Here is a 21,418-nt window from a genome sequence, read left to right on the forward strand (position 1 = left end):
AATGCATGACACATAATGTACCCACCACAGATGTTCAATGAACACAGCGACTGGCTGAAGGAAAGGATGTGGAAGGGAAAAGTTAAAACCAAGAACACAGTCAGTGGGGGCGCTTCTGAGGTGTTTCAGGAGGGGAAGGGGTAGAAAAAGAAGTGTCAGGTTTAGCACAGTATTTCCCACAGATAGCCAAAATTCTACCTAAGGGACAAAGGACTGTTCCCAGGGCGTCAAAGAAAATGTTTCTATTTTTTCTCACATGGAGAGGTGGGAAATGAGATTTTTAGGGCCCACAAAATCCATTAACTTCTTTTAATCTTTTTTTAATGAGGAAAGGGGCCCACAAAGACTTTAATGGGGCCCTGTCAGATGGAGAACCATTGAATAATTTATCACGTGACAAAGTGAATGAGGGCGCGTAAAGGGGCCCTAACTTGGAAAGATCAGCTTGGAACAAAGCATCCACAGCTAGAGGTCGATCTGTGAGGGGAAGATCTCCCGGGGTTCGGGCACGGGAAGGCCTGGCATGAGGATTGAGAGTTGGGCAGAAGGCAGAAGTAGAACTTTAGGGCCAGGGTAAAGAATTTGGATTTTGTTTCCAAAGGCATAATTGAAAGTCCTTGGAGGGTTTTTAGTTTGGGTGTAACTTGGTGGTTTGGGGTGGGTCAAGGCCCTGTTCCACGTTTAATCAATTCGCAGGGAGGAACCATTAAGCGAGTGTTCTTGGCAAAAGTGGAGAGTATAGGGTCAAAATAAGGTCAGATCCTGTGTTATCGAGCTGTTGTGGTGCATGCCTGTAGTCCCAGGTACTTAGGAGGCTACGGTAGGAGGATCACTTGAGTCTGGGAGGTGGAGGTTGCAGTGCTATGCCCAAACACATCAGATACATGAATTGATGTTTGAGGATATAAGGAAGAGAGCTGCCTCTTACCTCATTTAAAATACAGTCTTTCAGTTGCACATTAATGTGGGATTGAAAAATGACTGCAAGCTGAAACCACCCAAAGAGATCTTAAACACCAGTGGAAAAAATTACAGTAGTTCTGTAACCTTGAAAAATTGTCCAAACACTAAATCTTTCTTACTAAGTGTATAGTGAAATGTAAAACAGTAAAACTATTTCATACACTAATTTAAAACATTAGAAACATTGCGAGCTAAAGTGTTTTATTTGAAGAAAAAACTTATCAAGAGTACTTTGAACCGTACTTGTTTGCTTCTCATAGTAAAACTTATGAGAGAGCAAACATTTTTTGTGTGCCATGACAAACTGTCATAATTCTTTCTAAGTTTGGGTCAGTTTCCTACATTTTATTCTTTGTACCTTCAATTGTGTAAAGTATCTCTGAAAGTTTCCTTAATAATGAAGCTTTTTGCCAGTGGCACTTTCTGTAGGATGTCTTCATCCTTTTCATCACAATGACTTTCCTCAAGTATTTTGATAAGTTTTCCTTCACTAAATTCCTCTGGCTGCTTCTCTAGAGTCTATCACAGGTGTCCCCAAACTACGGCCCCTCGGGCCGCATGCGGCCCCCTGAGGCCATTTATCCAGCCCCCCGCCGCACTTCAGGAAGGGGCACCTCTTTCATTGGTGGTCAGTGAGAGGAGCACAGTATGTGGCGGCACTCCAATGGTCTGAGGGACAGTGAACTGGCCCCCTGTGTAAAAAGTTTGGGGACCCCTGGTCTATCAAATGGTGGCAGTGTCAACACTCTCATAGTCAGCTGTTTCTTCTTTAACTCCACTTACGTTAGATTCAGATTTCACTCTCAACACTATCATTTTTTATTTCTTTGCTGCATTCTTGATTGGCTAGTTCCCTCTTTCAGTTTTCATTTTTGTAAAACGTCATGTGGGCTTATCACTAGGAGACAAAGAGGCAACACAACTATGCACTTTGCTGTCTGTGCTTTAACCGAATAATGGATCTGCAGTGACCAGTCACCAACAGACTTTGAAAGAAGTGATAAAATTAATTACTGATCAAGATGCACTGATCACTATAGTATATCAGTACACTATACTATATCAGTATACTATACTATTGATTCTGATATCTATGTAGTAATTTGTGAACTGAAAAGCTAGATACAATTTGTACTTTATGTAATTAGAGTTCATATTCCATGGTAACTGAAATTTGAACTGTGTTGTTGGAGGACTGATGTTAATTAACTAAACTATATAACTGAAATCTGTATGTACTGGAACCATGCAAAATGAGGACTGCCTCTACATTAAAATGACGTTTTCAGATGTGAGAGAAGATGAACAAGGGAAGTAGAAACTCATTATACATTAAATAAGTCCTCTGACTGCTACTGTGAATCTTTCCATGTGAACTTCAAGTTCAGCATTCCATGTAGAAATTGGCCCCATGTACACACAGTTTAAAAATATATTTTGTGCTTTCCTGGTAAATACATTAGTAATTGATTTGGATTTCTGGTTCAAGATGATTTTTAACAGATTAGCATATTCATTCATTTTTCTAGCTGTATCCAGCACATAATTGGAACTCAATTTTTTAAAATGTTAAATGAACAAATGCTGACTTCCACCATTCAAAAAGGGAAGTTTGAAGTGAATATACATCTATATGTATTCTTTTTTTTTTTTTTTTTGAGACGGAGTTTCGCTCTTGTTACCCAGGCCGGAGTGCAATGGCTCAGTCTCGGCTCACCGCAACCTCCGCCTCCTGGGTTCAGGCAATTCTCCTGCCTCAGCCTCCTGAGTAGCTGGGATTACAGGCACGCGCCACCATGCCCAGCTAATTCTTAAATCATTTTTAAAGAGTCTAAATTCCAAAGTGTTTCTGAAAATTATCATAATTATCTTTCTCTTGGTCAAAGGGGAAATCAAAGAAGCTTTAAGTTTCCCTGCATTTTTTAGCTAAAAACAATTACATAGAATGATTTTAGTTCTCAGAGGTGGGGATATATTTTTTGACTATCTTTTTAGCCATCTTTTTTATCAGTTTTTTTTATGTTTTCTTTTGATTGTCCTAATGTTCTTTTTGAAATATTATTATTAAATATAACATATAGAAAATATCAGAAAACATGAATGTATAGTTTAATAGTATAAAGTGAATACCCAATAACCACAGTAAAGATCGAGAAATAGAACACGAGGCTGAAAGTGGTGGCTCATGCCTGTAATCCCAGCACTTTAGGAGGCCAAGGTAGGAGGATCACTTGATCCCAGGAGTTTGAGACCAGTCTGGACAACGTGGTAAAACCTTGTCTCTACCGAAAAAAAACACACAAAATTAGCGAGGTGTTGTGGTGCATGCCTGTAGTCCCAGGTACTTAAGAGGCTGAGGTGGGAGGATCACTTGAGCCTGGGAGGTGGAGGCTGCAGTCAGCTGAGATCGGGCCACTGCTGTACTCCAGCCTGGGCAGTGGAGCAAAACCCTGTCTCAAAAAAAAGAAATAGAACATTACCAATACCCCAAAATCCCCTCCTTTTGTCTCTTCTCATCATAATGCCTTCCTTCCTTCCTAGAGAAAAATCACTACCCTTATTTTTGTAATTATCATTTCTTTGCTTTTCTTTATAGTTTTATCACTATGTGTCTCTAAACAATATAGCTATTTTTGCTTATTTTTAAAATCTATGTAGATGAAATTATGCCATATGTGTATGTATTCTTTGTATCTTGCTGCTTGTACTCAATATTATGTTTCTAAGAATCATCCATGTTGCCACATGCAACTGTAGTTCATTCATCTTCATTGCTATATGTGGAAGTATACTATGATTTACCTATTTTAATGTAGATTGACATTTGTGTTTTTTTCAATTTTGGGTAATCGAGAACAGGATTGTTATTAATAGTCTTTTGGCTGCTATGATCTGAACTTTTTTATGTATCCTGGTATACATGATTGTTTAAAAATTGTATGATTAAGAACAAAAAATCCAAAAAGTTCTACAGATAAATTATTATAATTAGTAAGAGAGTGTAGCAAGTTTGTTAAATATAAAATCAATATATGAAAATTATAGCTGAGCACAGTGGTTCATGCCTGTAATCCCAGCACTTCAGTTGGCAGAGCCGGTTAGATTGGTTGAGCTCAGGAGTTCAAGACCAACCCGGGCAATATAGCAAGATCGCAACTTTATAAAAATTTGTTTTAACTAACTATATTTCTATACATTAGCAACAAACTAAAAATGAAATGTGAAAAGACGAGGGGGGAGAAACTTTGTCATTGACAGTTCTTTGAAATGTAAATTAATACTTAAAAATTGACAGATCCCTAAGACTAAAATTTAACAACAGACAAAGAGATCTTTTGGGGAAAATTATAAAACAGTAGATTATTTTAGATTTTCTACATATGCAATCACTGGCACACAATGACAATTTCTTTCTTTCATTGCAATGCCTTTTCTTTATTTGTCTTATCTCGTTACTACCTTCACTACAGTGCTAAATAGAAGTGATGGCACCAGCACGCTCCTTGTCTTACATGGAAAGCTTTCAACATATCACCGTGAAGAATAATGTTTGCTCTCCATTTTTATAAATGTCTTTTATAAGATTATTCCTATTATCTATTCTTAGTTACTCAGTCATTATCATGCGCAAATGTTGGGTTTTAAACAAAGGCTTCTTTTGTATCTATTGAGATGATCATATCATTTTTCTCATTTGCTTTTTTAATGTGATGAATTACAGTGATTGATATTCTAATATTATATCAACCTTAGGTTCTTGGGATAAACTCAAGTTGATCATGCTGTATTATTATTTTCATATATTATTAGTTTCAATTTCTCTCTATTTTATTTAGAATATTTACAAGTTTATAGGTGAGATTATCCTATAATTTATTTCTTATTGCACCTTTATCTGGTTTCATTTTCAAAGATTGTGCTAACCTCATAAAATTAATTAAGGAGTGTTCCCTCTTCTGTTCTCTAAAAAAAATTAAGATTGAAATTCTTGGCTGGGTACAGTGGCTCACACCTGTAATCCTAGCACCTCAGGAGGCCAAGGTGGGTGGATCACTTGAGCCCAGGAGTTTGAGACCAGCTTGGGCAACATGACAAGACCCCATCTCTTAAAAAAAAATTGATATTCTTGATCTTTTTTTTTTTTTTTTTTTTGAGACGGAGTTTCGCTCTTGTTGCCCAGGCTAGAGTGCAATGGCGTGCTCTCGGCTCACCACAACCTCCGCCTCCTGGGTTCAGGCAATTCTCCTGCCTCAGCCTCCTGAGTAGCTGGGATTACAGGCACACACCACCATGCCCAGCTAATTTTTAGTATTTTTAGTAGAGACGGGGTTTCACCATGTTGACCAGGATGGTCTCAATCTCTTGACCTCGTGATCCACCCGCCTCGGCCTCCCAAAGTGCTGGAATTACAGGCTTGAGCCACCGCGCCCGGCCTCTTGATCTTTTCAAGTCTGATGGAGCTCATCAGTGGAATCATCTGGCCCTCTAACTTACTTCGTGGGAAAATATTTGATTACCAGTTAAATTTTCTTAATGGTTGTAGACTATTTAGGTTTCTAAAATTTCTTTAGTATTAATTAGATACATTTTTCTAGGAATTTGTCCATTTTATCAAACTTATTAGCATAAAGCCATTCATTATGTTGTCTTATAACCCCTTTCATGTTTAAGCATTTGTAACAATGTCCCTTTCTCATTCCTTATATTGGTTCTTTGTTCTTATTTGTTCTCACTTCCTAATCTGAGCCCTGGGGATTAGTAAAAGTAACCAGGAGTATTGGAGGCAGAGAAGCAGCATAAGCAAATGCACTAAAGTGAATATATCTGATATTGTTTCCATGAAAACCTCGAGGTAAAGAACAGCTTCTAATGAGGCTAACAATCGAGTAATGACAGATCTTAAAGAGAGTTTAAATTTTACCGTATAAGAGATTTAGATAACCAAAGAATTTTCACCAAGGAGAAATATAATCATATTTTCATTTTTTAAGAATTATTTGTTAGGTACTAAACACACATATGCTAGGTACTGATGAATGAAATCAACAAGACAGGTTCTCTACCCTTGGGAAGCTTACAGTATAGTGGGAGAGGCAGTCATAGGAACAAATTATAATAGAGCACAATAAATGCTAATAAAGAAACAAAGTTTATGGGAGCAGATAGCTTACTTTGAGACAGAAGCTTGTTTTTTGGTGTAACTTTTGATTAATTCCACTCAGCATCTCTAACGATTTTTGGGCTTACATTATAGGCAAACATCTAGATCTCTTGGAAGCTATTAAAATAGGATGGCCTAGACCAGCTGCAGTACCCAATCTGACTCCTTTCTGGACCTTTCCCATCAACTTGTGTTTTATATTTCAGCAGAGCACACATATTCAGTTTGAAAACCAGTAGTTTCTCTTTCCTTCCCCATATGTGTAGAGAATATCCAGCTGGTGGCTACAGTTCCGCTTCTGGTTTCACTGCCATGCATCCTGGGCGAACTTCTGGTAAGGGGCCCTCTACTCACATTCAGATTGACCAGCAACCTCCACGGCTTCTCATTGTGCACATTGCTCTACCATCCTGGGCTGACATCTGTGCCAACCTCTGTGAGGCTCTGCAGAACTTCTTCTCTCTAGCCTGCAGTTTGATGGGCCCCAGCCGCATGTCCCTGTTCAGTTTATACATGGTACAAGATCAGCATGAGTGCATCCTCCCTTTTGTGGTAAGTATATCTATATTTATTCATTTTATCCTGAAAGTAAATACAGTGGTAATGTTTCTGGAGTAGGGATCATAGTTAGTAATACTTACAGCAATAACTACACTACCTCTCCACATGCGGTAGCCCCCAAGTGACACCATGAGAGTAAGAGAGCATCCTGTGTATATAGGGGTGTACACAATTGAAGAGAAACTCCAAAATTATTAATCTGGGAGTATAAATAGGCTACAAGCTGCCCCTTTTCACTCCAGAGAGACGGAGAGAAACTTTGGCATTGACAGATGTTTGAAATGTAAACAACTGACTTCTTATATGCCCTTTGAAATGTAAACATAGAAGGAGGGAAGCCTCTAAATCTCTTCTAAGGTCTCTGGCTGTTCAATCATCTTTTAACTTCCAAGACTTGTACTTTAACTTTAACCCAGGTACCAGTTTTCTTTGCTCAGAAAGCCCTAACTATGCAAAAACATGAACATATTTTTTCTACATTCCACATAGACTCAGGTGAAACTGCCCCCTAGGGTTATGGAAGGCAATGGCTGGGCCAGGTGCAGTGTTTGTATAAAGCTCCTTCATACATAAACAATTATCTATGCTCTTCCTCAAAATTTCAGTCTTCCCTTGCTCCCTTATATAAAATTCAGAATAATAGAGATGAGAAAGACTTCCGGAGGTTCTACGCATCTCCTTCCTTGAGGTAGCCTTGCTGCTAATATATACTACTAAATGGATATGTCTTATTATTCAAGATTTCCAAAAAAGGAAATTTCATAAATCTATTGCTGAATTATTAATGTAATATATGACTGGAATCTACTTACTTTTTGATTAATGCCTTAGTTTCCCTCATTGGAATTGGAAAGATAACATCTCTGTTGATACTATAAAGAATGAAAATAATATACATTACTTTATGCTTCTTGGGTAAGAACATACCCTGGTTGCTTTGACAGAACCTTGGGCTTACAACAACTCACAATTTATTTCTTGAAAAAAGTCACACAGGGAAAGTGTTTAATATAAATGCTCTAAGTGCTAAGTGTGGGGATTTTGTCTGTACATTGTTACTTAGGCTGAGTTTGGGAAAGGATAAAATTATTTAAGAAATTCAGTTGATCATTTCTACAGCTTAAGCAGAACTTGGTACCTCTATTCATTGTTTATTGCTGTGTAACAAATTATCCTAAAATGTAGTGGCCTACATTAATAAACATTATCTCATAGTTACTAGGAGTTAGGAATTCATAAGTGGCTTAGGTAGATCTGGCTTGGGGTCCCTCATGAAGTTGTAGCCAAGATGTCAGTCATCTGAAACCTCAAGTGAGGCTGGAGGATCCAGTCCCAAGATGACATATTCACTTAACTGTTGGCAGGAATTCTTATTTCCTGACCATTTGGATCTTTCCATAGGGCTCGTGAATGTCCTTAATTTGTGGCAGCAGGCTTCTCCCAGAACAACTGATCCAAAAGAGAGGGAGAGCAATGAAGAAGCCGTAATATCTTTTATGCCATAGTCTCAAAAGTAACACGTTGTCACTTCCCCTACATTCTGTTCATTAGAAGCAAGTCATTGTTTTACCCTAGATAGAATAATAGGGAGCAGATTTACCCTCTTGCCTAAAACAATTTTTTAAAAACTGGATAATACATATGAAAACTACTTTTCAAAACACTGGATATCACACACCAAAGAACAAAGCCTCCTGGGAGATAAGAAGTAAGTGAGGTGAGACTTAGAATAGACCCAGCTTGCAGATCACCTGAGGTCAGGAGTTCAAGATCAGCCTGGCCAACATGGTGAAACCCTGTCTCTACAAAAATACAAAAATTAGCTGGCATGCTGGTGGGTGCCTGTAATCCCAGCTACTCGGGAGGCTGAAGCGGGAGAATCACTTAAAGCTGGGAGGCGGAGGTTGTAGGGAGCCGAGATTGCACAACTACACTCCAGCCTAGGTGACAGAAAAAAAAAAACTCCATCTCAAAAAAAAGAAGAATTGTCCTAACTTACTCCCTTGAGAAAGTTTCCAAGCCACAATGCAGTGATGAAGATCCTGGGGTGGGGTGTGCCAGTGGTTTCCCTGAGTCAAGGAGATGGATCTGGGACTTCAGGGAGGAAAAAGAGCTACATAGAGGAAAGGAGAAAGAGAGAGCTACATACAGAACTCCAAAGATCTGAAGAGGGTTTCCCTTGAGTATTCAGCAGAGTACTGATCAGTACATGTGTGTAAGGAAACTACCCAAGGCCAAAGAAGGAAGCACCCTAAAGCACTAAAGACAATGGTACCTGATACTCACAACTGGAATAGTACATGTTCATGTCAGCCAAGCTGGAAATCCTCATAATTCATGATGCATTGGGTAGAGGACTCAAAAAGGTCTTGCCTCAGTAGGGCATAAAATAGCCCCAAGACTTAGTACTGCTCAAGACTACCTAACATAAACACATGATCATAAGTGTTAAACTGTTCCCAGGTAACCTAACTATCCCAGAACAAAACTCAAGAATATTTATAGAAATACAAAAATATGTAGCACCCAACAAGGTAAAATTCATACTATCTGTCATTCAATCAAAACTTAAATAGGTGTGCAAAGAAGCAGGAAATTATGACTCATTATGAAGAAATTATTAATTATAACTGACACAGAAGTGACATAAATGTTAGAATTAGCAGATGAGGACATTAAGACAATTGTTATAATTGGGATCCATGTGTTCAAAAAGCTAAGTGGAGATATAGAAGATATTTTAAAAGATCCAAATTAAAATTTTCGAGAGGAAAACTATAATTTCTGGCATGGAAAATACACTAGATGGAATTATTGGCAGATTAGACATTGCAAAAGAGAAGATTAGTGAACATGAAGACATAGGAATAGAAACTATCCAGAATGAAACACAGAAAGAAAATCCTCATTTTATTATATGAATAGAGCATAATTGAGCTGGGGCAACTTCAAGCCATCTAATTTATGTACAATTAAAGTTACCAAAGGAGAGGAACAGGGGACAGAAAAAAATACTTTTAGCTTCTGGGCTGGGGTACTTTCAGGCTTCTTGGTGCCAGGGGGCTGCCCAGACGAAAAAAATACTTTTAAAAATGGCCAAAATTTTTCCAATTTTGATAAAAACTCTAAACTCACAAATTTAAGAAATCAATGAATGCCATGCACAAGAAACATGAAGAAAACTACATTAAGTTACATCATATAAAAACTATTCTCAAAGATGAAATCTTGAGGCTAGGCATGGTGACTCACACCTATAATCTTAGCACTTTGGGAGGCTGAGGCAGAAGGATCACTTGAGCCCCAGAGTTTGGGATACATGTAGAGGAAATACCTAAGATAATTATAAACAAAGGAGGGTAAAGTGATATAAAGGGAGGTAAGGCTTCTACACTTCATTTGAACTGGTATAATGTTGACACCAGTTGACTCTGATAAGTCTCTAGGTATAATGCAAAAATTAGAGCTACCACTAAGATACCTTTGCAAAGAAATACCCTCAGAAACACCATAGATAAATCAAAATATAGTATTTTTTAAATACTCAAATAGCCTGTTGGAAGGTATGTAAAAGAAAACAAAGAAACTAAAAACAGAGGGAACAAGCAGAAGACAACAAATAAATTGACAGGCTAACATATCAATAGTTACATTAAATATGAGTGACCTAAAAACATCAATTAAAAGAAAGGGCTTGGCAGAGTTAATTTTTTAAATGATCCAACTATATACTGTTTAAAAGAAACTAACTTCAAACACATTAAATATAGGCTGAAAGTAAAATAATGGGAAGGGATATACCATGTAAACATTAACGAAAACAAAGCGGGAGTGGCTATATTAATATATCAGATGAAATAGATTTCAGATGGAAGAATACCAGGTTCAGAGAGGGACATTAGATGATGATGAAAAGGTCAGTCCACCAAGAAGATAGAGCAATCCTGAATGTGTATACACCAAACAACAGAAGCTATAAAATATGTGAAGCAAAAGTTGATTGATCTAAAAGAACAAAGAGATAAATCCACAAGTATAGTTGGATTCAGTGTCCCTCTCTCAACAATTTTAGAACAACTAGACAGAAATCAATAAGGATTTAAAAAAAAACATCAGCCAACAGGATCTAATTGACATTTATATAATACTCCACCCAACAAGAAGCAGAATGCACCCATTCTTTTCAAACACCCATGAAACATTTGCCAAACTAGACCATATTATGGGCCATGAAGGAAAGAAACTTAAACAAATTTTAAAAATTGAAATCATACACAGTATGTTCTCTGACACAATGAAATCAAGGTAAAAATCTATAACAGAAAAATTCCTCCAAACACTTGGAAACTAAACAAAATATTTCTAAATAATCCATGGGCCAAAAAGCAAAATGTCAAGGGAAATTTTAAAAGACAACATTGAAATGAAAGTAAATGAAAATGCAAATATCAGAATTTATGGCCGTAGCAGTGGCTCACGCCTGTAATCCCAGCACTTTGGGAAGCCGAGGCAGGTAGATCACCTAAGATCAGGGATTCAAGACCAGCCTGACCAACATGGAGAAACCCTGTCTCTATCAAAACTACAAAATTGGCCGGGAGCCAGGCATGGTGGCGCACTCCTGTAATCCCAGCTGCTCAGGAGGCTGAGGCAGGAGAATTGCTTGAACCTGGGAGGTGGAGGTTGTGATGACCTGAGATTGCACCATTGCCTTACAGCCTGTGTCACAAAGTGAAACTCAGGCTCAAAAAAAAATTGTGGGATGCAGCTAAAGCAGTGCTGAGAAGGAAATTTATGGTACTAAAATGCTTACATTAGAAAAAAAGAAAAGTCAGATCAGTAATATAAACTCCCACCTCAAGAAACTAGAAAAGGAAAAACAAAATGAACTCAAGGCAAGCAAAAGGAAGAAAATAAGAGCAAAAATAAGTGAAATTGAAAACAGAAAATAGAGAAAATCAGTGAAAAGAAGTTGATTCTTTGAAAAGATCAATAAAATTGACAAACCTCTAACAAGAATGACAAGGAAAATAGAAAAAGAAAATATAAATTACCGGCAGGGCACGATGGCTCACACCTGTAATCCCAGCACTTTGGGAGACTGAGGCCAGTGGATCACCTGAGGTCAGGAGTTCAAAACCAGCCTGGCCAACATGGTGAAACCTCATCTCTACTAAAAATACAAAAAATTTTATCTCTACTAAAAATACAAAAAATTAGCCAGGCATGGTGGCAGGTGCCTGTAACCTCAGCTACTTGGAAGGCTAAGGCAGGAGAATCACTTGAACCCGGGAGGTGGAGATTACAGTGGGCCGAGATTGTGCCATTTCACTCCAGCCTGAGTGACAAGAGTGAGACTTCATCTAAAAAAAATAAAAATAAGGAAATATGAATTACCAATATCAGGAATGAAACAGGGGAGTGTCATTATGGGCCCTTATTATCCATAGGATAATAAGGGAATACTACAAATACATTTACGTACATACATCTAACAACTTAGATGAAATGGACCAATTCCTTGAAAAGCACAAACTATCAAAAACAACTCAATGTGAAACAGATAGTTTGAATGGCCCTATAACCATTAAATAAATTGAATTCATAACTTTTAAATTCCTGAAAAAGAGAACTTCAGACCCAGATGGTTTTACTGAAGAATTCTAAACATTTAAAGAAAAATAACATCAGTTCTACCTAATCTCTTCAAGAAAATGTAAGAGAAGAGAATACTTTCCAACTCATTTTATGAGGCTACTTTTTATCCCCAAAATAGACTAAGACAGAACCAAAAAAGAAGAAAACTGAAGACATTTCTCATGAACATATTTGACATAAAACTTAACAAAATATTAACAAATAGAATTCAGCAATTAAAAAGAATTATACGCCATGACTAAGTAGAACTTATTTCAGGGATACGAAATATGTTCAATATTTGAAAATCAATATACTATATTAAAAGGCTACAGAAGAAAATTACATGATTATATCAATTGAAGTAGAATAAGCATTTGACAAAGTTCAACATCCACTGATGATAAAATCTACAGCTAATGCCATATTTAATGGGAAATACTGAATGCTTTCCCCCTAAGATTGGAAACAAGACAGAGATGTCTGTTCTTAGCACACCTCAGCATAGTACTAGAAGTCCTAGGCAGCACAATAAGGTAAGAAAAGGAAATAAAAGGCATACAGCTTGGACAGGAAGAAATAAAATTGGCCCTATTTGTAGATGATGTGATAGTCTATTTAGAAATCCCGGCCGGGTGCAGTGGCTCACGCCTGTAATCCCAGCACTTTGTGAGGCCGAGGCAGGCAGATCACAAGGTCAGGAGTTCGAGACCAGCCTGGCCACTATGGCAAAACCCCGTCTCTACTAAAATGCAAAAATTATCCAGGCGTGGTGGTGCATGTCTGTAATCCCAGCTACTTGGGAGACTGAGGCAAGAGAATTGCTTGAACCAGGGAGGCAGAGGTTGCAGTGAGCCAAGATCACACCACGGCACTCCAGCCTGGGCAACAGAATGAGACGCCATCTCAAAAACTAAGAAAGAAAGAAAGAAAGAAATCCCAAGAAGTTTGCACTACCCTTTGAGGAGAAGTATGTCAAAGAATTTGTATACATATTTAAAACCACCACAGTTCCCTTCTGGTGATATACAAACGCCTTAAGTCAAGTGATAAGAGCCTGGATTTTTAAGAGGGAGCTCAATCCTTAGGTACTTCCCACTGGTAGTTTTGCCCTTACAAAATTGCCTCTACAGTAACCCCCAACCCTCTTATAACAAATACACAAGACATTTATTGGTCATTTTCAGACACACAATTCTGACAAATCACCATTTGCTAATATATTAATAACATTAAGCAGATATTATGGAGTACTTACTGAATACAAGACATCATGCTAAATGTTTTTTCATGACTTTCACTTTTATCCTAATATACGTTTACTTATTGATGTATGTATTTGATATAGTTTTTAAAATGCATTTGTTATCTTTTAGCTTATAACTTTAAAAAGGATTTTCTTTTCTTTTTTAATTATTTATGTAAGGAGCTGTTAAGTCAGTCAAACTGTTAGGAAGAAACAGATGGCACACTCAAACTGAATAATTTTCAAAGAAATATAGATGAGAATATTTACATGGGTGTGGGCAGAGTTTAGTTGGTGTGATAGCCAAACCATCTCTAGGACTGAAGAAGAGAGAGCTGTCTGAAGAGGGCTGCCTGACAGGATCTTTGGCCTTTGTTAAAGAAAAAGTTATTCATGATGCTTGTTAAATTACAGTAAGGAAGACTTTATCGAGGACCAACACAATAGGTATGTCATTATGTTTCTAAATAAAGGGACCATCACACTGGTCCCTTGGAAACCTGTCAATAGGTATAAGGACCGTGACAATGGGATGTTGCAATGGGAAAGAGAGATTGGGCTCAATTCTGAATATGGCGCGAGCAAGTAGGAATATATAGCCAAGGAGCATGTGGGGATCGGTGGATAGATCATTACTAAGAGGAAGCAACAGGAGTAATGGGAGTTCTGGCTAAACCTTATTACAGGATTCTTGCTGAAAACAAGCCAGGGTGATCAGACACCTGGGGGATGGTGGAGGATGGGGAACCCAATCAGATACCGAGAATGATCAGACATTAAGAGTAGGGGATTCTTGCCAAACTAACTTAGCAGGGTTCTTTGCTAAAACTAAATTTTACAAGGAGGTGCACAGATGGGCCTAAGAAAAGGCTTAGAAGCCTGACTAAAGTTTGGTCAAGCAAAAAATCATATTGTCTTCAGAAGGACACAGTCATCCCATGGCAATCTAGTGAGGAGGAAGCCAGGAGATGAAATACCCTGACCTCACTCTCCTTCCACATCCAGATCTCCTGCTGGTGCCTCCCATTGGCCAAAGCCAGCTGGAAGCAAGAGTGTGAATGACCTCATTGAGTCAGTCCCTATGGATCACTTTCCTAGGACACAAAATAGGGTAGAGAAAAGTAGAGAGTAATCTGGAAGGGCATAGGGATGATATTCAGTATAAGAGGTTTCTTAAGAAATGAGCCCATATCCCAAACAAGGGTAAAGGGATTTTTTTTTCTTCTTCCTCAAGTGGCTATGTTATATTCCTCTGGCACTCCTTGGTACATTTGGATCTAGTTGAATCCCTTAGTCTTTTAATCACTCCACTAGGAAAGGCAGACAGCTTTATACTGACTTGTCTGGAGTTCAACTAAGCTGGGAAAGAGCTGAGCTGTCATAGTAGCTGATTAAAAATATTAAGCCACATATGAAAGGGTAAGCCATTGATTATTTACAGTAATAGTATAAGCAATAATCTAAACTGGGGAAAGTGCCTACTCCCCCTATTCCATTTCCTCCATGGAACTGTGCCCTTGTTGAGGATCAGTGTAGACATGGGGACAGTTTCACTACTGAAGGAGTTCTGAACAAAAGGCTCTGGCAATTTTATGCCTCCTGGGGTTGAGGGGAGGGCAAGGAGGGAAGGCTAGGAGTGGAAAAGTACTGAGTACTGAGTCAGAGTAGGGAAAAGTGTCTTCAGCGTTTCTTCTCCCTTCCCCCACAAGAAGGTCCTGAGGGCCTGAGGAGGACTTGGCCCAAGGCCTCAGATGAAGAGGCCTATAAATGAAAGTATCAGAGCTAAGAATACAAATATTCCAAGAACATGACCAGCCAGGGGGCCTGAATCCTTGACTACAACTCCCTTCAGAGACTGCAGTGCATTGGCTGTGCACCAAGTCTGGTGTGGCGAAGGCAGCTTTTCCCCCATGAGGCCTGCCAGGTAAATTACTTGTAATTGCGTATGGTCAGACTTGAAAAAAATCACACATAGGTTTTTAACCAGGAATCAGACTCCTCATTGGTTTCTCAGGAAAAATTGAAAGCCAAAATTTCTTTCCAACCAAACAATAAGTTCAACCCTAGTTAAAAGCTCAAGAAAATTGCTGAAACAATGCTGTTACCTTATGTATGGAACAATCCGATCTTTGCTTAAGAAAAACATGACCTTAAATCCATTGTCACTGACCTATATAAGTACCTGACATTTTCTATCTGCAGAAGCAGCTTAAAATATAAATGGAGAAAGATAGCATGTGGGAAATCTTACTCAGAATGAATACCTCAATATATCCTCTCATATTTAATTTTTGAGCATAATCAAATAACTCTGAATGTTTTATAAGGAATCATGACAGGGGATTCATAATTAATATTAAAATTCCTTTTATATCCATTATGTCCTTAATATAAATAATTCCAACCAGAATGATTCGTTTCCCCTCAAAACAGGGTTTCAGAAGAATGCCCTTACTGTGAACATCTTCCCAATTATTTTACTTTTTCATAACAAAAATGTATTTCAATTATATATTATCTACAGTGAGATATGTGCACTCAAGAGTATTCCAATTTAGCTATAATACTTATTTTCTCATTCTTAATAGCTGGCATTCAAATGGAATCACTTCAAGGTGAAAAACAATAGAGATATAATATATTAAACAGCATAAAGGTAAACCCCAAGAAAGACAATATAATAAACTATAATTTAGTGCTGCAGTAGTGGAAGAGTAAGAGTAATAAAGGAAATACATTAATTTTATCATTCCCATAGTGGTGAATTAATAGATACTGCTAAAGATTAACTTAAGGGAATTACAGTTATAAAGATAATCACTAAAGCAGAAATATAGACCTTTCTAATCATGACAAGAAAAGCATAAAAAAAGAAAATAAAAAATATACAGTACAGTGATTTTCTAAAAGCCATAAAAATAAACTATACCATAAAATAGTACTACTAAAAACAAATATATCTGTCATAGCAGATGCTTTTTAAAACTTACAGACTTGATCACAAAGCAAAACTATTGTTTTTCTTTTTGTGTGTGTGATATAAGCAGGATATTTAGACATATATTTTTCTTTTTTTTTTCTTTTTTAAAACTGTTGTTTTTAAGAGACACAGCAACAACATAATGATTCACAAAGGTTGAAAATAAAAGGATGGGCAAACGTATACTAGGAAAAGGCAAACAAAACAAAGAGAATTACGATCAATTGCAGACAAGGTTGAATTTGGAGCAAAATGCATTAAATGCAACTAAGGGCCAGGCACAGTGTCTCATGCCTGTAATGCCAGCACTTTGGGAGGCCAAGGCGGACAAATCACGAGGTCAAGAGACCGAGACCATCCTGGCCAACATGGAGAAACCCCTGTCTCTACTAAAAATACAAAAATTAGCTGGGGGTGGTGGTGCATGCCTGTAGTCCCAGCTATTCCAGAGACTGAGGCAGGAGAATCACTTGAACCCGGGAGGCAGAGGTTGCAGTGAACCAAGATCGCATGACTGCACTCCAACCTGGGCAACAATAGCAAAAACTCTGTCTCAAAAAAAATAATAATAAATAAATAAATGAAACTGAGAATGGCACTTTAATGCTAGGGTGAAAAACAGAGTAGAGTACAGAGTGATCGAGAAGGTGCACTGAGAAATACCATCTGACCCAGTAATCCCATTACTAGGTATATACCCAAAGAAATATAAATCATTCTGTTGTAAATATACATGCACACCTGTGTTTCTTGCAGCACTGTTCACAATAGCAAAGACTTGGAACCAACCCAAATGCCCATCAATGATAGACTGGATTAGAAAAAAGTGGTACATACACATGATGAAATACTATGCAGCCATAGGAATGAGATCATGTCCTTTGTGGGAATATGGAGAAGCCGGAAGCCATCATCCTCAGCAAACTAACACAGAAACAGAAAACCAAAGACTGCATGTTCTCACTCGTAAGTGGGAGCTGAACAATGAGAACACGTGGACACATGGAGGGAAACAACACACACTGGGGCCTATTAAGGGGTTCGGGGGAAGGGAGAGCATCAGGATTAATAGCTGATACATGTGGGGCTTAGTACCTAGGTGACTTGTTGATAGGCGCAACAAACCACCATGGCACACATTTACCTATGTAACAAACCTGCACATTCTGCACATATATCTTGGAACCTAAAATAAAATTTAAAAAAAAATTTAAGGTACACTGAAGAGATTTAATATAGAAGCCTTGTTGGAAAGGGAGTCTATTGAAATATATCAGTTTTGAATACCTATATACCAGCCTGGTGAGGTGGCTCATGCCTATAATTCCAGCACTTTGGGAGACTAAGGAAGGAGGAGCACTTAAGCCCAGGAGTTCAAGACCATCGTGGGCAACAAAGTGAGACCTCATCTCTACAAAAAGGTTTTTAAAAAGACATGGTGGTGTGCACTGTAGTCTGAGCTACTCAGGAGGCTAAGGCAGGAGGATCACCTGAGTCCTGGAGGTTGAAGTTGCAGTAAGCCATGATTGTGCCACTGCACTCCAGCCTAGGCAACAGAGCAAGGCCTGTCTTTAAAAAAAAAAATTAGGTTATGAATTCATTATCCAAAATACTTGAATCCAGAAGTGTTTCAGACTTGGGATCTTTTGGGATTTTGGAATATTTGCATGTACACAGTGACTTAGGGATGGAACCCCAGTTCAAACATGAAATTCATTGGTTTCATAAATACCTTATATACATCATCTGAAGGTAATTTTATACAATATTTTTATTTATTTATTTTTTTAGACAGAGTTTCGCTCGTTACCCAGGCTGGAGTGCAATGGCGCGATCTCGGCTCACCGCAACCTCTGCCTCCTGGGTTCAGGCAATTCTCCTGCCTCAGCCTCCTGAGTAGCTGGGATTACAGGCACGCGCCACCATGCCCAGCTAATTTTTTGTATTTTTGGTAGAGACGGGGTTTCACCATGTTGACCAGGATGGTCTCGATCTCTTGATCTCGTGATCCACCTGCCTCGGCCTCCCAAAGTGCTAGGATTACAGGCGTGAGCCACCACGCCTGGCTCTATACAATATTTTTAATAATTTTGTGCATGAAACAAAGTTTTGACTGCAACCCATCATATGAGGTCAGATGTAGAATTTTCCACTGTGGTCTCATGTTGGCCCTCAAAAAGTTTTAGATTTTGGAACATTTCAGATTCCGACTTTTAGATTAGGGATGTTCAACCTGTATTGGCAATCTAATCCAGCATCACATTAAAATAATTACATATCAAAAATTCAAATATTGTTCAATATTAGGAAATCTATTAATATAATTGACTATGTTAACATATGTAAGGAGAAGAAACATGATCATGTTCATCTCTGTAACTTCTGAAAAAGCATTTGATAAAATTCAACATCCAATTTTGTTTTTTAAAAACTGTAATAAAACAGAAACAGATAGCTGTTCTGTTTTATATATAAAATACATATATATTTTATAAATATATTAGCATAATATATTTCTATTTCAAGAGTTAGTATTGTTCTTAATGGAAAAACACTAAAGACATTCCCATGCAAGACAAGGAAGTTTACTATCATCACCATTATTTAAAAGTATTCTGGGCTGGGCACGGTCGTTCACACCTGTAATCCCAGCACTTTGGGAGGCCGAAGCAGATGGATCACAAGGTCAAGAGATCAAGACCATCCTGGCCAACATGGTGAAACCCCCTATCTACTAAATACAAAAATTAGCTGAGTGTGGTAGCATGCACCTGTAGTCCCAGCTACTTGGGAGGCTGAGACAGGTGCATTGCTTGAACCCGGGAGGCAGAGGTTGCAGTGAGCTGAGATCACGCCACTGCACTCCAGCCTGGCACCTGGCTATAGAGCGAGACTCAAAAAAAATAATATTCTGGGCCATGAAGCAGCAGGACAGTAATGATGACACTGAAGATGTTTCACTGTTTGATGCAGAAAAGAAAACAACTAACAGACAGAAAAAATCCAAATATCAGGCATCGTTTTTTCACTTGTTCTTTCAAGTCAGTGCAATCATCATCTGTCTTCTCTGAGTTACTCAGCAGCAGCTTTATTGCCTGTATGATGACAATTATCTTGTTGTTGTCATGTGACCTTTGGGCAGCAAAGAATGTCACAAGTAGACTAATGGTTGACCTATGTTGGTGGAGTCACATTGATGAAGATGGAAAGAGCCATTGGGTGTTTGAATCTAGAAAGGTATCCTCTCAAGAGAATAAAACCATGTCAGAAGCTGAATCAAAAATCTTTTGATTGAGACTTAAAGCCTCTCTGCTGCTTTGGGTGATATTTGCCTTTAGTGCCCTGTTCTCCTTCAGAGTAAACTGGTTAGCAGTGGTTATCATAATTATGGTGCTACCAGGTGCCAACCCATATGTTACATCAGGTATAAGGTGGGAAGCAGAAAGAATTTAAACAACGTGGCGGTGGGAGTGTAAATTAGTTCAGCCATTGTGGAAGACAGTGTGGCAATTCCTCAAGGATCTAGAAATAGAAGTACCATTTGGCCCAGCAATCCCATTACTGGGTATATACCCAAAGAATTATAAAGCATTCTATTATAAAGACACATGCACACGTGTGTTTATTGTGGCACTGTTTATAATAGCAAAGACTTGGACGCAACCCAAATGCCCATCAGTGGTAGACTGGATAAAGAAAATATGGCACATATACACCATGGAGTACTATGCAGCCATAAAAAAGGATGAGTTCCTGTCCTTTGCAGGGACGTGGTTGAAGCTGGAAACCATCATTCTCAGCAAACTGACATAAGAACAGAAAACCAAACACAGCATGTTCTCACTTATAGGGGGGTGTTGAACAGTAGAACACATGGACACAGGGAGGGGAACATCACACACCAGGGCCTGTCAGGGAGTGGGGGGGCTAAGGGAGGGATAGCAGAGGGTAGAGGAATTGGGGAGGGATAGCCTTAGGAGAAATACCTAATGTAGATGACAGGGTGATGGATACATCCAATCACCGTGGCATGTGTATACCTATGTAACAAACCTGTATGTCTGCAAATGTACCCCAGAACTTAAAGTATAATAAATAATTTTTTTAAAAAAATAATGTAACCAGCATGGCTGCCTCATATCTTGAAAAGCAATTTTTAAGACAAAACACTAGAGATGATCAGAGAAGCTTTCTGAATAAAGAAAGCTTATGTACTTTGTTAACATTGGGGAACAACTGAACAGATTCTTGACTCTGAACATTTTGGAGCTTATTCCATGTCTCAGAGGAGTGTTGGCTTTGTTTTTCCACTTAAAAACTATTTATAAAAAGGAAAAGTAATTTTCATATTAATTTTTTATTTCCTTTTCAGCGGTTGGGGCTGGAAAGTATGTTAGCAGTAGAAACACTGTCAACATTTCTTCTGCGTTGTATGTACATGTTCTGTAGGTATGAGCATGGTCATGTAATATCAGTATATCCCAAATTAATAAAAGTGTTTATTTACATGTGTAGTGGAGACCTTTGCATTTTGATCCATAGAACATAGGAGGATGTTTTTGGTCTATCTCAAAGCTTTATGTGTTTATGTATTTTTTCTGCAGATTATTTTCAGAGGTAAGTTTTGCTTCCATGGTAAGAGTGAGCACTTTGACTTATGTATAAGTGAGAAATAATTGTTAGATTTTAATATGTACTTCATGGAGAAATTTCCTGGACATATGCAAGCACATGAAAACCAAATTAGGGCTAGTGGTAGTAACTAGTTTCTAAAATGTTATTTTTATTTGTAAGAAGTCATTTACTTACAGCCCAGGTAATATCAATGGAATCATCATAGTTTATGTTTAAGGGATACCCAGAGATTCCT

The 21,418-nt window shown here is 38.1% G+C and overlaps 1 protein-coding gene and 1 pseudogene across 1 annotated transcript in view; both read left to right on the plus strand.

Annotated features, from left to right (window-relative positions):
* Positions 1 to 6,395: 6,395 nt before the first annotated feature.
* M1AP (meiosis 1 associated protein) overlaps positions 6,396 to 21,418 on the plus strand; it is an 82,279-nt gene continuing 67,256 nt past the window's right edge. The window contains exon 1 of the mRNA XM_003922568.4: positions 6,396 to 6,676. Coding sequence (XP_003922617.1) covers positions 6,437 to 6,676 — 240 coding nt within the window. The 5' untranslated portion in view covers positions 6,396 to 6,436. The remainder of the gene's footprint in view (positions 6,677 to 21,418) is intronic.
* LOC104650570 (Golgi apparatus membrane protein TVP23 homolog B pseudogene) lies at positions 19,436 to 20,788 on the plus strand (annotated as a pseudogene).

Source organism: Saimiri boliviensis, chromosome 1, assembly GCF_048565385.1.
Source record: "Saimiri boliviensis isolate mSaiBol1 chromosome 1, mSaiBol1.pri, whole genome shotgun sequence".
Lineage (NCBI taxonomy): Eukaryota > Metazoa > Chordata > Mammalia > Primates > Cebidae > Saimiri > Saimiri boliviensis.